The sequence below is a fragment of the Lathamus discolor genome, chromosome 5, assembly GCF_037157495.1.
Source record: "Lathamus discolor isolate bLatDis1 chromosome 5, bLatDis1.hap1, whole genome shotgun sequence".
NCBI classification, from domain to species: Eukaryota; Metazoa; Chordata; class Aves; order Psittaciformes; family Psittacidae; genus Lathamus; species Lathamus discolor.
In genome coordinates, this window is record NC_088888.1 from 86,539,775 (window position 1) to 86,556,894 (window position 17,120).

At 41.4% G+C, this 17,120-nt stretch overlaps 1 protein-coding gene across 1 annotated transcript in view; it reads right to left on the reverse strand.

Moving 5' to 3' along the window:
- The window catches only part of HCRTR2 (hypocretin receptor 2), a 34,639-nt gene extending 17,837 nt beyond the window's left edge, over positions 1 to 16,802 (reverse strand). The window contains exons 1-3 of the mRNA XM_065679165.1: positions 16,574 to 16,802; positions 1,864 to 2,042; positions 88 to 331 (exon numbers count right to left, since the gene is read on the reverse strand). Coding sequence (XP_065535237.1) covers positions 88 to 331; positions 1,864 to 2,042; positions 16,574 to 16,802 — 652 coding nt within the window. The remainder of the gene's footprint in view (positions 1 to 87; positions 332 to 1,863; positions 2,043 to 16,573) is intronic.
- Positions 16,803 to 17,120: the final 318 nt, after the last annotated feature.

Below are 17,120 nucleotides of genomic sequence, written 5' to 3' on the forward strand. Positions count from 1 at the left end.
ATACAACTTGACTGCATATTAATATATCCTGATATTTGTATTACTTAGCAGTACAGATTCAGTCTTTATGGTCAATGACACACTCACCTCCCCAGTGCTCATCACACACTGTGAACAAGGTGGTTTTATTGGCTAATCCTGGGAACACACTGCTGCACTCCATAACAATAGCCTGAGGAATCATTATGATGCAGGACACAATCCAGATAATTATAATGCTGTTCCTTGCTCGCTTGGCTGTGCTTTTAAACATCAAAGGGTGACAAATTGCATACCATCGATCCAAAGCAATGCAGCTGAGCGTTAGTACAGACACAGAGACTGAAACTGTCTAAAGAAAAGGAAATATTATGTAAATGTGAATATAATTATTTTCAGAGCTTTAAAAAATATTTATTGCAATATTTTTTCCCAGAGTTTTAAAAATAATTTGTATTTTCAACATAGTTAGCTCTTTATCTGCAATTATTACAGAGAAATTAGCTCCAGAAAAAGACAGAAAAATTATCCCCTTTTAAAATCACTTCTTACAGAATTACAACAGGTAACGTCATCTGCCAGAATCCCACTAGAATCAACAGGACAATGAACAGACTCGGGTGCTACCCAAACTACACGTATAGCAGGGTACAATTATAGAGAGTACATATAGCAGGTTCAGATTCTGATAGGGCAAATTTATGCAAATTAGATTTGCAAACTTTATCTGAAAAAATACTTTTAAAACATTAGATAATCAATTAGATCTTTTTTTCTTCTTTGTAGCACAATTGTGTTTGTATGTTTTCCGTGTTATATTTGGAAACCAGTACCACCGTTTTGTCTTTTCAGTTTTCACAGGAACAATGGAAACTCAGAGTCTCATGAACAATTAGCTTAACACAGGCTAAGTCATTTTACCTTCAATTCAGTACAGGAAATAACCTGTTACTCTTTCACTCCCTACACTAGGTGATCATTTCACTTACTCTTTAGATTTTCTTCCATTAGAGGAGGAAGATTTTCCTCCATGTAGGCTTTGAAAAAACTTCTGTTGTTTTGACTGCATTGAGCAGAGGACATACCTGCTGGAGAATTCTTGCCCTTGACAATGTGGCTCTTCAGCCTCCAGGTATCTATCTGCTGTAAATATAAATTGTGCTGGAGGCACAGAGCAGATCACCTGCATACATTCAGAGTTCTGCTTAATTCTTTTGATTTTATAATGACTGAAAGGCCAAGCACTTGTCATTCTAGTATGCCCAGTCAGTTCATCTAACCAGCTCTTCTTGGAAAATATATTTGTCAATCATTTTGATGCAAATGATCTCATAACTAATCAAGTCCACCGGTAAACAAGTGGTGGCAATTACTGCTTAAGGCAGACAATCTCATCAGCTCCCAGTGAACCTGAATAATTTGACTATTTCTAAAGAATGTAAAGTAAGTCTCTAAACACATGTGAAAGCCCAGAATCCCTTCAGATTCTCTGTCCTGGACACTTGCATATCTCTTTAGGTTCACACACAGAGTAAAAATGACTGTAATTCTATTTACAGACCTTTTTATTGGTATATATGCCCTCTGAATTCTTAGCAAGATCACACACCAAAAAAAAAAAAAAAAAAGAAGAGCATCAGACAATTGTTTCAGAATGAATATTGCCCAAGGCTAACAATCAGATGGAAAATACAGAAAGATATTCAGAAAGCATAAACATATTCACAAGTGGACCAGTCCTTTAATCCTCAGCATGTACCCCGAGATACCTCCTTCAGTAGCAGGCATAGTCTTCCATCAGCTTATCACTACTAGGAAGATGCTATTACTCTTTATCTTCCTTGTAACATGGGTAATGTGTACGCAAACACAGTAAAATAATACCTGTAAGTAGGGAATCACTTTGCAGAGGGGCTGCCCAAAGAACCATGTTTCTGTGATGTCCACTACTAAAGTTGCTGGAAGACAAGTAATTGTGACCAGAATGTCAGCCAGAGACAGGTTCACTATGAAATAGTTGGTAACTGTTCGCATGTGATGATTCTTCCACACTGCAATGCAAACTGAATTTGGAAAGACAAGTTAGTGAGATGGAAATGACTTAGGGAATACTTCAACAGGAGAACACTTAACTTTGCAGAATTGAGGAAATGTTTGTGTCCTTTGTTTAACACAGAATATTTTAATATGTAGTTCAGTGTAAGAACCATGTGTTTTCTTTTAGAGTGGAAATAAGAGGGTACATGTGGATAGAATCTTAGTACACAATGAATAATTTTCCACACACCACAGCATGGGAAATAATCTCGTATATAACACAGTTTATTTTCCTGCTAGTTTATCTTCACAAACTACTGCACAACTTTCTTCATGTCCATATTAATCCATTGGCTCTAGTCTATGGCAATATGCATCTACATTTATAGAAGTTTATCTTATTCTTATGACAGGTGATACTTCATTTGAATTGCTGTCACACAGAGTCTTGTAAACTGTGCCAAGACAATAATAGTTTTGTAATACATTTTGCTGACCATAATACATCTATTGCATCTGCAGAGATCTGTAACAGTTGTCTGGGTAACTGTGATTAAAGGTAAGTACATAAAGGTAATTTTTGCAGAATTAAGCACTACCATTTTAAGTGTGGTGTATATTTGGTGATGATTTCTATGATCAAAAGCAGCATGTAGCAGACACTTTACAAGATGTACCTTTAAAGCATGTTTTATATCTTTTTCATCTTTTTCAATTTGAAAGGCTTTCAGAAATGAAGCAAACCAGTCCTTTAACATGGTTGCATTGAATTCATAAGCTAACACATTTAAAATGCCAAATGAGTATGAGAATGAGAAACTAGCCTAAAAATAAGGTTTTTATTAACTTTGAAAGTAAAACTCTGAGAGACTGTAGAAATCCATAGCTTTTGAATTTTAGATTCAGTCACCAAAAGCTCTTTAAAAACTGATGCAGAATATTTTCCAGAAACACCACAATAATTCTGGCAAGAAAGCAGTACAACTTACAGTACATCAAAGGTTCTTCTCCTGTAAACAATAATTCATCCATCATGCATGAATGGATGAAGATTAAAAGTCTCCTTAATCTGTTGGGATACAGCACTATGCTTAATTTAGATACATTAAACAGATCACAGAGTGCTAAAGAATAGGTCCTGAAGAGATTGACCAAACCTCAAATGGAATCAGCTAGAGTTAAACTATTTTCTTATTAAACTAGCTAAACTAGCTGGAAGAAAATACACAGACTTTAAGACTCGAGATCAGACACTTCTTTAGATCCTAAGAAGGATGGTGTGCTTGTGTCTATCTTCCAGCTGCATGAGTTGATCTAATAAAATATATTATTTCATTCCACAAATCTTGTCTTGTTTAAGTCTTTAGACCAACACAACTACAGCAAGACTACCACTGAGCCATTGTTGGCAAGTTTACATTTTAAAATCTGTTACTTTTGAAGATACCATGCCTTTCTTAAATGTACTGCAGTGTTTAACTATCATTCCTATTAAAAAAACTAAAAACAAACACTCTTCTAATGTCTAATCTACCTTTCATTGCCGCTATTTTATATCATCTTATTTCCCCACACAGAGGCAGGAATGATAAGGAGTTTTTCCCTGCAGCAGTGCTTCATATATGTAAAGATTGTTGTTACAACATTCCTCAGTTTTCTTTCAGACTGTGTAATTTCAGAACTCTATCTTTTACTTCCAGAGGAGGGGCTATATTTACACATCTAGGGATTATTTAGGACCAGGAAAGAGGAAGAGGTCAGTTGGCCTTCAGTTTCTGTAAGAAAAGGTGATTTTATCAACTACATTTTTACGATATAGGTTTCCAAGTTTTATCTAAAACTCCTGTTGTGCTACCACAGATGTTCTTTCTATCTTTTAATGTGTTGCAGACATGGTACCAGATTCTATAGCTGGCATAAATTTAATCTTTGCTACATACCTACCATGCTGTTGTAAATGCAAGTGAAATTCCCTCTGTAAAGGTCTTCACTCTTCTTATACTGTTTTTGGAGAAAATCTCCCACATTATCCATTTCTTCCATTATTTTTTTTCCTGAACACAGAATTTTGTGTTCTCTTAGCTGCAGCCTCAGATATCTGACAGGCAAGGCTTATAAATCAAAAGCTTGAAGGAAACATCCGTATTAACTGTATTTTCTTCCTATTTGGGTGATTTAAGTTACCTACTAAAGTAATTATTTCTATAGGTTTGCATGATAATTGCAACATAACTATCCAGAGCTTTATCACTGTTACTTGGTGCATCAGTTTACTATAGTCAAAACTTGCAATCTGATAATGCAGAGGCACCACCTAAGAGGGAAGATAATACATTGCTGCCCCTCTGAAATGTTGTTCACAGTTGGAAATGCAGTGCTGGGGGGGGGGCGGAAATACAAACACCATTTCATTTTCAATAATTTTAGCACTTAACACTAAAAGTGTAAAGATTTTGCCTTTTACTCATAACTCCATTATGTTGAGTGGACATTATGGTCCTGTCTTGTACTTAGGTAAAAGTTGGTATTAAGTGGCAATGTTTTCATGTATCTTTTGTTTCTTTTCTCAATAGGCAAAAGTTGAATAAAATGTTGTTTTAAAAGTTCAGAGTTTGGCTACTTTGCTCTGGTGCTATGGTTTCAACAGTCCTGCATTCTACCTGACTGAAAACAATTCAGGCACTGTTTTCAACCAAGGCTGTGAGTGTCTAAAGGTGCAGGGTGTAAGCAGGTATATGCCCTCTTTGACAAGGCTAATTCTTATTCCTGTGCTGACCTGTCTGGGGAAAGCACCTGAACATAAACATTATTTCTGGTAAAACAAATCCATTAAGTTAGCATATGTGAGGTCAATCTCGTCAGCAGCAAACTGCATCAGAAATCAATTCATAGCATTTTGCATGTTGTGTTCAAAGCTTTCTACCAATATGAGCAAATGAAACTGCATGTATACAAGTAACGAGTTTGTGTAAAAAAGCCTCTGAGGAAAAGTGTTTTAAAAACAAGTCCGTTTTTCCCCCCTCGTTGCCCTCTGCTGGTTGCAGTTATTGTGTTCAATCTGCACAAGCATTGGTAATGTTTTTTCAGTGCAAGGCTAAATTGAGCTCTGAGGATTTGCTACAAGTTATTTGAATATGACAGAATGGTATGAATGACAGGAAGTAGGCTCACTATATTTCTTTCAGACTTGGTGGTCCTTCGGAGTCTAGTGCAGTACAAGGTTATTCAGGAGTTTTGGACAATAGCTTCAGTGATATATAAGTGGTTTAGCAGATCATTGGGAAAGATGTTCTAGCCTGTGTTTAAAACCTATTATTTTATAGGTGTGCAAAACGGTTTGGCTATGCCACTGAATATATTATAACTAGTTAAGTATCAGAACAAAAGAATTTTTTATACTGTCCACTCTCACTCCTTTAAATATGCATTTTCCTCTCAGGTAGTTTTATACAGAAGTAGAGGCACTCAGCTCCCCTGTAAACCTTAAAGAAACATGCTACAGAAGGGAAGCTCTGTGGAGTGGGAAATGCCATCTGCCTACCCAGAGCGAAACAGCAGAGCTGTAGCTTTCCACTAAGTTTGGAGAAGAGAAGCAAGAATGGGAAAGGTAGTAAAGATGCTCAACTCATAGTGCAGTTTACCAAAAGGTACTCCAAAATCATAAAATAGGAGACGAGGCCAGAACCAGCCTTCCTAAAACACTTGGGAGATACCACAGAATTGACAAGATGCCTGCTTAGTTATGGCACAATGTAAGGGCCCAAACTGAGTTCTTCAGACCTCTATTGAAAATCTATGAAATAGTAAAAATAGCTCTGAATAAAACCTCGATTTAACATTATATGCAAATCTTTAATGCAACCTTTGATGTTTCCAGCTATAAATGAGAGGTGAGGATGAAAGTGGGAAAAATGTTATTAACGCAGGCACTGAAGAAAAGAGGATCAGAAATTAAAAGGGGGGGGGGGCGGGGAATAGGAGAGAAATGTAACTCAGAAACGTGCTCCTACTGTGCATGATTTTCCCAGCTGCTGGAGGTCTACTGGAACCTAATTGCCTGGCCAGTGTGTTTTATTATTCTCTGTATTTCTGCCTTTATTTTATAAATCCACTCAGAGTTACAGTTAATAACTGAAAAGGAAAACACGCAGGCCAGCTTTCACAACGAGCAGCTATTTTTCTAATGGCCCTTGAGTAATCCGGCTCTCATAATCCTTCATCTCATCGGAGATGCTTTAGTTTCCCCCTGTCAGAAAGAGCAGCTTTAGGTAAAATGCCTGCTGTTCTTACGTCTGCCACACGGTGTCAGTAAAAGCTCGGAAACTAGTTTGAGTTACCAGGCTGAAGGTGGTGGGGAAAACTCGGGGAGGCTTTCATCAAGCGAGAGCAGTTCTGTGATAATGAAGCCTGCTTCAGAACCCATCCTCCCAGCATTCACGATCTCCCACACCCAGAAAGCCGCACAGGCAAGTCCCAGCAAGGACTAAACATAAAAAATTCAAATCAAAGTTAAAACTTAAGACAGAGGCTATTAGGAGGCCATCAAGAAAGCTTCATATACCTCATTATATCCCTGATGAAAAAAAAACCCCAAACAACGCTATATTACAAAGATATGGTGTGATTGGTATTTTTCACGTATACATTTAATCCCTGTTGGTTTAGTATCTTGAGGCATTTTAATTAGAGGCTGTAATGCCATTTATTCAATTATTCATTGTATCTCAAGCTGAATGTGAAAACAATACAAAGACTCCAGCTGGTATAAAATGCAGCTGCTTGCCTCCTGGAAGATTTATGCTGTCTTGAGCATATTAAACATCGTGCTGCAGTCCCTCCGCTGGTGGACTGCAGGTTCAGCTGTCAATTTGTTTTCTACATGTCAACCCTAAATCATTTCCCTAATACTCTAGCAGTCTTGACAACTTCTTATTCAGTGGGTCATCTTCCAGTGTGACTTCTTGGCCAAAATAGAAACCTAATTTCCATAACCAGCAATATCTGACATTTCCTTCTATAAATGAAAAACACTAGCTCTTATCTCATTTTTGGTGAATAATAAAACCCAGATGGAAGTAAACAACGAATGATCGTTTTTCACACTAAGCTTCAATGATGTATTTTTTCTTTGCTAATTCAGTATCACAATTGTTTGACTAAAATATCACAATATGGACATCCAGCAGTCATTTAGAAGTGATGTTGTGGTTATAAGTGCTGGTCACTAACATCTCCAAATGCATGGGGCAGAAAGCTTCCAAAGAGCTTTACTCCTTCACATTTTGTAATCAAACAGTGATAAAAAAAAAAGTTAAATAGATTTGAGTTACACAATATGTTCCATCCCTGAAAGTGTTCAAGGCCAGGCTGGATGGCGCGTTAGGCAGCCTGGTCTACTGGAAGGTGTCCCTGCCCATAGTGGGGGGGAAAGGATGGATGGGAACCAGATGATCTTTAATGTTCCTTCCAAGCCAAACCACTCTATGATTTCATGATTCTCTATTCTCAGTCTCCTAGCCCAATCATTCCACCTGGCAATAATTGGTTCTCCATATGGCATTCTCCCCCTTGTTCTTTTCTGGTGATGACATTATCTACTATGAATCATGATCTGTGTGGCAGGGTGTCAAGCAACACAATCTGACTGAAAGGAAGGCTGAGTAGATAGGTTATTTAATCTTAGGAGAGCTAGAGCCCCTGTGGAAACACTGAATCAACACATGCTGCTGGAAGGAAAAATGCTGTCACTGAAACTACTTTCATTATGAATGATTCCTGATTAAAGATTCTTCTGCTTTAACTTGAGAGTCTAAAACTTAGGTGTGAAAGACTAAGCTTATTTTATTTATTTTAGGAAGGTTTTCCATGAGTCTTTCAATAACTTTATTGATAACCTTGATTAAGCTGTAAGAAGTACTTTAACTAATTGCAGAGGATATTTAATTAAGGGGTTTTGAAACCAGCAGTGAGAACAAAAAATCTAAAACAAGACGATCTTTTCTGTGAATAGGGAGATGACATCTACTCCCTAAACTGTCCATCTCTTTCCCGCTATTAATCTCTAAACTCACACATTATTTCATTTTTTATACAACTAATCTTATCTGAAAAAAAAGGAGTCCAACATAAGACCAAGTTTATGTTGAAAAAAGTAATAGAAAGAATGACACAAACACACATTTTTTACAGTGTTTATTATCAAGCAAATATTGAAGAAATCATACAGCTGGTAATAACACCCAGCAGATAAGAAATATACTTGAATATGGGATGTGACAGCTGAAAAGGTGGACAATATTCTGGGCTGCAGACACAAAGGAATTACATAGCCAGCCAGTGAGGTGACAGCTCCTCATCAACAGGACATACTAGATATGTCAACAGATCTGGAAAAAATCATGGAAGCATGACAAAAGAAGTAGGTGACTAGGTCATGCTCCCTGGGTATCACACATAAACAAGTATATATACGTATGTGCTGGTTTTGCCTGGGATAGAGTTAATTTTCTTCATAGTAGCTGGTATGGGGCTGTGTTTTGGATTTGTGCTGGAAAGAGTGTTGATAACACAGGGATATTTTAGTCATTTCTGAGCAGTGCTTGCACAGAATCAAGGCCTTTTCTGCTTCTCACTTCACCCCAACAGCTGGGAGGGGGGACAGCCAGGACTGCTGACCCCAGCTGATCAAAGGGGTATGAACCAAAATACTGTAAACCATGATTTGATTTGCTGAATAACCGTCCCTTCAAGTGTTAAGAAAACGTCTAGTTGTAGGCTCTCAGTGACATGATTTACTGGTGACTTGGCAGTCCTTCATGATCTTAAAGGTCGTGTTTTCCAGCCTAGTTGATTTTATGATAACATTGAACATATGAAATCTTAAGGTATTGTGTTTAATATCAGCTTTACTGAAATGTACTAATGGGAAACCATCTTCCACAAAAGACAAGAGTCTACATAAATAAAACAGATATACAGCAACAAGTTTGCTTGCAGCAATACATTCTCTGAGATGTTTTCTAGCTACCAAGTGCTCTATTGTACACAGGCTTTTAAAAGGACTTACAAGAACATGAGCTACTCATGTTCTCCAGCCCACTTATATATTTTATGTACTGCCTTATTATTACAGTGATAGAGAAGAATACAAGATCTAAATTCTGCTCACTGGAAAATAATCTCTACAGATTAAAATAGGGACTAATAGCACGACCATCTAATCGGCACAGGACTCATTTTCTAACTTGTTCACATTACGTAATTTTAGGCAATTAACAACCTAATGGAAATGGGAATTATTACCAGAGGATCAGCTATGATATAAAATACGGCTGTCCAAAATGACAGGTTTCGTCAGCTCTGGATGAAGTGCAAGGTACCATCACACAGTTTTCCTGAGCTAACTGTACTGATTATAGATTGGCCTTAAATTGTCCACCATACACACACACAAATCATCACAGGTATTAACTGGCAATCCCAGTCATCTTTGCAGAGCTGACTGTACTGAATGACCAGTTATTTCATAATCACATTGATATACTTTTTTTGTCTATCCATAGTAGAAATATAAAAGCTTACAAAATCCTTACACACACTTTGTGTTAGAGATGGAAGGACCATAAATATAGCTGTCATACTGCATGACACTACAATAAAAAGATTTCACACTCCATTATGATCCAATTTAAACCTGCGTGACTCATTAACATCAAGGTGTGCTTCACAGCTGAAATGCTTTGCAACTTTGAAATAATATGATTCAAAATGCATCTGTCAGTGTATAATGGAGTTGCACTAGGAAAAACTTTTCCATGTCCATGCCTGTTTCCAATATAGATGAAAGAATGCCTTCTTTTTAGGCTATGCAAAGAAAAACAATTTGCTATGCTAATAAAATGCTACAACAAATATCTTGTACAGTATGCAACTTCTGAATCTATTTCATGAATTCACGTAGCCAATATAATATTCCAAAACTGAGCTAAAATCCTTGCAGTCTTACTGCACTGAGAATCAGGAGGCAGAACACAGTTCTGCCAGGGCTGAGTGCACCCCCAGGCTCTGCAACCTCTGCCCTCTCTCCAGGGGTTAGCTGTCTGTAAGTGGAGGCCAGCTCTGGTACAGGGCAGCAGGGAAGCTGGGTTCAGGCTGCTGGGAACAGAGCTTTTGGAGAAAGATGTGAGATGCCTCTTTTGCAGGTCACCTCTTTCCCTGGGAGCTGCATTTAAGCTCAGGCTCTCACTCTTAGCTCAGACAAAGATGACATTGCCAGCATGCGTGTGTGTTACTGATTTTGATTGTAATCCTCACCCACTGACTTGACTTTCTGGCTTTACCTCAGACCTGCTTCATCACTATGGATTTGTCTGGCAATTGCTGGGAGGTGACTGAACCCTGGTAAACATCATCAGACCTACCATGCTCTCAGGCACTGTGGGACTGTGTTGGTGAACACATTGCCCTGTCAATCTTGCTGCTGTCCTCAGCTCCTGGCTCTACTTCCCCTAGGGAACAGTCCATTCTAGTTCTTCTCTGATGGATTCCACTTGTGAGATATACAGCTGCTAACATAAACAAAACAGCAACGAAAAAAGGTTTCACTTGACATGCAACACAGAACATAAACAATGCTTTACAAATAAAGAAGCATTAAAAAACGTTCAAGGTTTTCTGAAAGATGGTGAGTTAAATCAGGAAATGACAACAGCTTTCCTTTTATTTGGTAATGCCCCAAAGACATTTCTGGCTGAAGAGTACTTCACTGACCTAAGGGAAAGAAAGATGTGTTAGCCTCTCTTCAGGTCCTGACAGAGAGGGCTTTACTTTTTTTAGTGCCTTGGAATTGTACAGTTGCTGAACAGCTCTGCTGAATTGCTTTCCTTCTAGAATCTACGATTCTTTCCAAACATAATTCAAAACATAAAATCAGTAAGTAGCCAGCATATCCTGCCACCATCAAGGTTGTATCTGTTTTGGGTCTCAATAGCAGAGCTGGTCTTCAGACCTATCTCTCCAACAGCTTTGAGAACATATAAAATAAAATGGGGTAAATTCTTTAAAGGTTTCACATGTTTATCAGAAGCACATCTTGAAAGTAAAATGAAACTAAAACAAAACCAGCAACAATAAAGTTTGCTATTTGCTTCCTAGGTAATCTGTCAAATACATGCTGATGTGTTTTCCCCTGCCACCAACCCTCATGCCATAATGTTCTGGCATTGCAGGGGAATTCTGACTGACTGGTGATAGTTCTTCTGTAGGAGCTGCTCAATAGCCAGCCTTTAAGCCAAAGATAAAGGTAAGAGATTTTTATCAGCAGTGCCATAGACAGAAGAAAGGAAGAAAACTGGATGGCAGAGGAGTCCTAAAGTTTAGTTTCCATGTAAATGTAGCCTCAGAAGTTAGAACAATAACAATAGTTAAAAGTAGTTACAAATTAAACACAATATGACGCCATATGGAAAGGAATCTATTTTTTGTTTCTCTTTCAATACCTTTTAACGGGCTTTGACCTCTGAGATCAAGCACTTTTCCACTTGCTCAGATTCCAGTCCTCCTACTTTATCACCAAATGAATTCACAGCATACTCTTGTCCTTATGATGTTAAAAGACAAGTAGCCAAAGTGCTTATTATTTTACTCTGACTGAAAAAAAATACTATCCAGGGGCATTCTTTTTTTATCCAACTGTAAGAGCAGCCTCTAGGCAGATGCAACAGTCCTTTCTTTCAGAAGAACTCAATTTGTATTAACATTCAAGACATCAAGCATCTCTTGCAGCTCACCTTCCCTCAGTCTTGGGCATTGCCCTTTTTGAGAGTTGGGTTCAATAGGTCTGAACTATTCACACTAAGCAGAATTGCCTTTTGACACAGAACGGTAAAGGAAAGTACAACTGTCTCCCCTCTGGACTGTCTGGTCGCAAAGCATACAAAGTGGAACTAGTTACACATCTGGATATAAAACTCTAGAAAGAAAAGGGCATAATTTCAAATCAGCTTCATCTTTTAGTGCTTTACTACCTCTCACAAGGATATGCATAACTCTCTTGATAGTGATCTCCATATTATGCAAACACCAATGTATTTTAGTTGATTCTCACAATCTTACATAAATTGAGGTCATACAGTCTGTATCTTGGGTAGATAAAATGTATAAATATTGTATCATTTCCTATGTGTGTATCACTTCTTATCTTTTCAAAAACAAGAAATCCATTCTAGCTGTTATTCATTCAACCAATAAAGGTGACTGTCATGCTCATATTACAAAACAAAAGCCCTTTCAGCGCCAGATTCCCAAAGTAATCTGGATAAAATTAAATGTAATAATTTAAAATGTGATTAAATGAACTATGCCTCAGCTACAGTAATCAAATAGGATTCATGAAGATCATGGCACCATTTAAAAGAATACATGACTCATCCAATTCTACCAACACATGCATGTACACCTAGACCTTAGTATTCACTTTTAAAATAACAACAGAGCAGCATTTGAGACAGTCGCCTATTGATAAGCACTGACTATGACTCTGGTGTTAGAACTGTACACAAAACTTTTCTTCTCCAGTCCTAAGAAAATAAGTAAAAATCAAATGAACGCTGTTGAGCTCTATGAGTCAGACTATGAACTCTTTGAGGAAACAGCCACAGTTAGGTTCTGTACAGAACTCAGCCCAACTAGCAGTTACTGTAAAACAGAGAATAAATAATAGAGCTATCCAGAGAAGAGTATTTCTCTGTCAATTAAATTTGGTTTCATTCTGAGTTGGAAAGAAAAACAAGTATCAGCAAATTGTGCAAGTAAAGAACATTTCTGAAATCTCTCACTGATGTCCTACATCGTCTTTTAGCCTTGGAAGCCAGAAGTGCTGAGGACTTTCAAGCTGAGTGCTGTCAGGTTGTGTGTGCTAAGGATCTCAGCTTCTGCCAGCTCTGGGGAGGGCTACCGAGAGGCCCAGCAGCCCAGCTGGTGGGACACCAGAAGGATGCTTGTTCTGCCCCCAGTCTTTGATTAAACCAAATGATCTCTGCTGTACGTTTTGATTTTGATGAATGCATGTTCCCGGAGGGAAACCATCTCATTAGAAAAGTTCTGACCTATGCAAATGAGTAACTTAAATGATGACCATTTCAATTCTTTACCTGTATAAATGGAGCTAAATGTATGGAGTTGTACAGTACTTATTAATCCCTTGTGGTCTTATTCCAGTTATTAACTGTTGCAATGGTTAGTGTGGAATGATGATGTCAGTAACTAGAGACCTCCATACACCCTTCTGTAATAATCTAGTTTTTTATTTTTAAGTGATGTTTTTAATGCAATGTTTTCAAATAAAGAACAGGTATTTACTCTACAGTCAACGTACATTCTCCGTTAAGCAAGTCCGATATTTTGCACTAGCTGTACAAAGAAGTTGCAAGAGTTTCATTGCTGTGCAGTGGTAAAAAACCACTTTTGGTCTTGTTTGCAAACCAGAAAGTTCTTACCTTCAACACCTATGCTTCTAGTGATAGCGCCTGAGTGAGGGGGAAAACAGAACAAAGCATACTGGTCTTATCATCTGCTTTTCAGATTCCCTGAATGTTCATGTAAATATGTCCTAAAACCATCTTAAAACCTGTTTCTTTTCAGTGGCTTGCACAGAAATCTCTGGTGAGCAGCCAACATGGGCACACAGGAGAATCATTGACAAGAAGCACTCAAATGCAGTAATGGAGCTTGCATTCAAATGCAGAGGCTTGCTAACAGTTTTCATTTTAGCTGGCTTGTGCTGCAGCGTGGTCAGTGTGTGTCGACTCTCCTAATTAAACTGAAAGCTAAATAGTAATGCAGACCTTGTTAAATGCTACTATAAGAAAAATTCCTGCTGTGCAGCTCACTCAAGAGCCCAGTAGATATCAATCAAAGTTCAAGTTCCTGATCCTACCCTTGTCTGTTAATTAACTGTCAGAATGCTTCAATCTAGTTTATTACTAATATCCGAGGGTTGTGCTGTGTCTTCCACTTGCACAGATGTTATTGCTGGGACACGAGTCTCTTCATCCCATGTGAATACATAAATCAAAGTAAGAGGCAGAAGCGTAATTTTCCAGTACAACATAGGGAAGGGTGTTTCCTGGATGCACAAGTGCCATTTGAGTAGGACATGAGCAAAACAGACTTTGCATGCCACACATGTCCAGCAGCACTGGTCAAACATAAGCAGAGGAACACAATGCATCATTCAGGATAATATTATTAGCGCTATTAAGGATCATACCATAAGCACTATTAGCCACTAAAATTCACTCTAGAATCACTTCTGCTCTGTTTCAAGAAGGCCCATAACTAAGTCCCAGATTAACTTCGAATATGAATTTTTCAAGCAGGAGAAATTTGCTTCTCAGAGACTATAACATGTGCATTGGCCTATATCAGATTTTCACTAACAGTCAAAGTTTCACAAAAATGCCTTTGGAAAGAGCATTAGACCACATCCATTCCTCTCCTCAAAATCACGTGAGCCTGCAATTAGTGCAGTAAGAGCTTTCTTGCATAAAGATCAGACAGTGTTCAGCTAACGAGCACCTGCACCTGCAGACCCCACAAACAACTTGCTGGTAAACAGAAGCAGTTTGGGTGGGTGAGGTCTGTGTAATGCACAAAGCAATTTTAAGAGCAAACAGCTCCGGCAAAGCAGTCTAGCAAAAGCAGAGGTGGGTGGACAGCCAAATGTCAGGTTCCATCCCAAGCAAAAAGACAGCACACACAAATGAGAGGAGGAATGGCTTCACATCAGCACAGTCATTATCCCCATTTGCAAGAACACAGAGAAAAGATTTTCCCCTTGTGGCTTCGGAGGGAGGGTTGAGGGGGAGAAGTGTATACAGGGTGAGAGCTCCTACAGCTTAAGATTTGACCTTGCATCTTTAAGGGCAAGAGGGCAGCTTGTTTACAGAATGGCGGAGCGGGGGCCAAACAGGTAAACACAGGTAGTTCGCCTAAACCCGTCTTTGCTGAAGAGCAGAACGAAGGGCACTTTTCTCCCTAGTTTAAAGCACAGATTCTTTGCGAGGGCTATTATCTGTACATTGCCTACCAAGCTGGCTGCTGAGCAATCGAACAAGGTTCTGAGTAGCTCTAATGTAACCTCTTTGGCTGAAAACTCACTGTTTGTGCCACCGTGCATACTGGATGTTTACAAGCAGTTAGTGCAACATTCCAGGAAAATAAACAAATAAATAGCATCATGAGTCCGCTGGAACAACAACCAGCCTGGCAAAATGTTGCCTATGGCTGCCGTCTTATGCGCGTCTTGCCTCGGGAAGTGGAGAGCTGGCAGATGACAGCCCTGGCACGCATGAATCCCTCTGAAAAACATGAATGGAAGACCCGTATGACGGGGTGGGCGCGGCAGCGCGCCACTTCGTTCATGGCAATGGCACTGATGGAAATGAAACATGCAAATAGCCGTGACTCCCGCTACGTGCGTTCTCACGGCGTAACGGGCTCCAGGCGGCCTGGCCGCACTTCTGCTCATTCATAAACGCGTAACTGATAAAGAGCAACGCCTTCCCCAGCAAACCGCAGGGGCACGGCCGCAGGAAGGAGCGGCGGCTGGTGCGGGCACGGGGCAGCACAGGCGGGGGCTGTGCACACGCGTGTCCTCCCCACGCAGCCAGCGCCGGGCGGGAGGAGGCGGGGGCCGACACAAACGCGTTTCCCGAGGGGCCGACCACAGTCCCGGCGTGGGCCGGCCCGCCCGCAGTCCCGCTTCGCTCGGGAAAGAGCGCACCGCCCGCCGCTGCGGCTGCGCCCGCTCCCGCTTCCCACCGGCTCTGCCCTGCGCTCGCCGCCACACTCCGCCGCACACCGCCTCCCACAGCCCGCTTCCCGGATGAATGGGAGCGCGGAGGAGGCGGGTTCCCGGCGCCGCCTCGCTCTCTTCTCTCAATGAGAGCCCGGCAGGGCACCGCCCCGTTCCCCCCATCGCCATCCCCGCTCCGCGCCTTCAGCCCGCCGGGTGCTGAGGGGAGCAGCCGCTGGTTCCCCGCACGGGGCGGGCGCTGTCCCGCTCCCGTTGCCCCTTCGCGGCCCCGATCTCTGTCCTTTAGAAAAAACCCGCGTTCGCCCTGCTCCGCCGGGCGGGCCGGAGCTCTGAGGAAGCGGCAGCTGAGAGGCGGAGCCGCGGAGCCGCCGGCCGGGACGGACAGGTCGGGGGGAGTGAGGGGTGTTCAGCACCCCGGCCCTGCGGACAGGGGCGGGAGCCGGCCGGCAGCCCCCGGCTCCCCCCACCGCGTCTCTCCGGCCGGCTTCGGCGGCCGCTCTTTGCCACCCCCAACTCCCGAAGCGAGCGGCTGCCTCCGCAGCCCCTCGCAAGCGCAGGGGGAAGCGGCTTTCACGGCGTCCCACCTCAAAGGCCCCTTCCGTGCAGCCTTAACTTTCCCCCGCGGCTGGCGGAACCCGCGTTTCCAGCGGGGGAAGGGAAACCTACCCCCTGTTTCCTGCAAAACCGTGCAAACCGCACCTCGGCAACGGAGAACGGGAAGTTTGGGGGAGCGCGACTCACCCAGGACATTCCCGACGAGTGCCACGATGAAGACAACGATGTAGCCGGCTATCAGTGCCCATTCGTACTCCTTGGGATGCAAATACTCCTTCCAGAGGTACCTCAGAAACTCCTCATCGTCGTAGTCGGAGGAAGAGGTTAAAAGAGCCTCCCGCGTCTCGTTTAGCTCCGATCTGGTGGTCCAATTCCTACACGGAGGGGAACCATCCTCAGGCTGAATCCCGGACATACCTGATGGTTGGTCCGGTGGCTGGGTAGAAAACCCAAACCACGACAAGCCAAACAGCAGATGCTCTCAGAGCATCCGAGCTTTCTCCCGCTCGTCCATCGAGACTTGTGGTTGCCAGTGCGAAAAGCGGGGTGTGGGGAGAAAAATGACGCGGGAACTTACGGGAGCCAATGCGGGAACAGGCTGGGGATCCGCGTCGGTCCCCAACCAGCCCTGACCAGCCTTTTCCCCGGTCGGGTAGGGGGAGCAGCGGAGCTGCTCCCCCTACCCGACCGGGGAAAAGGCTGGTCAGGCTGGGTTGCATGCTTAGGGCGCCAG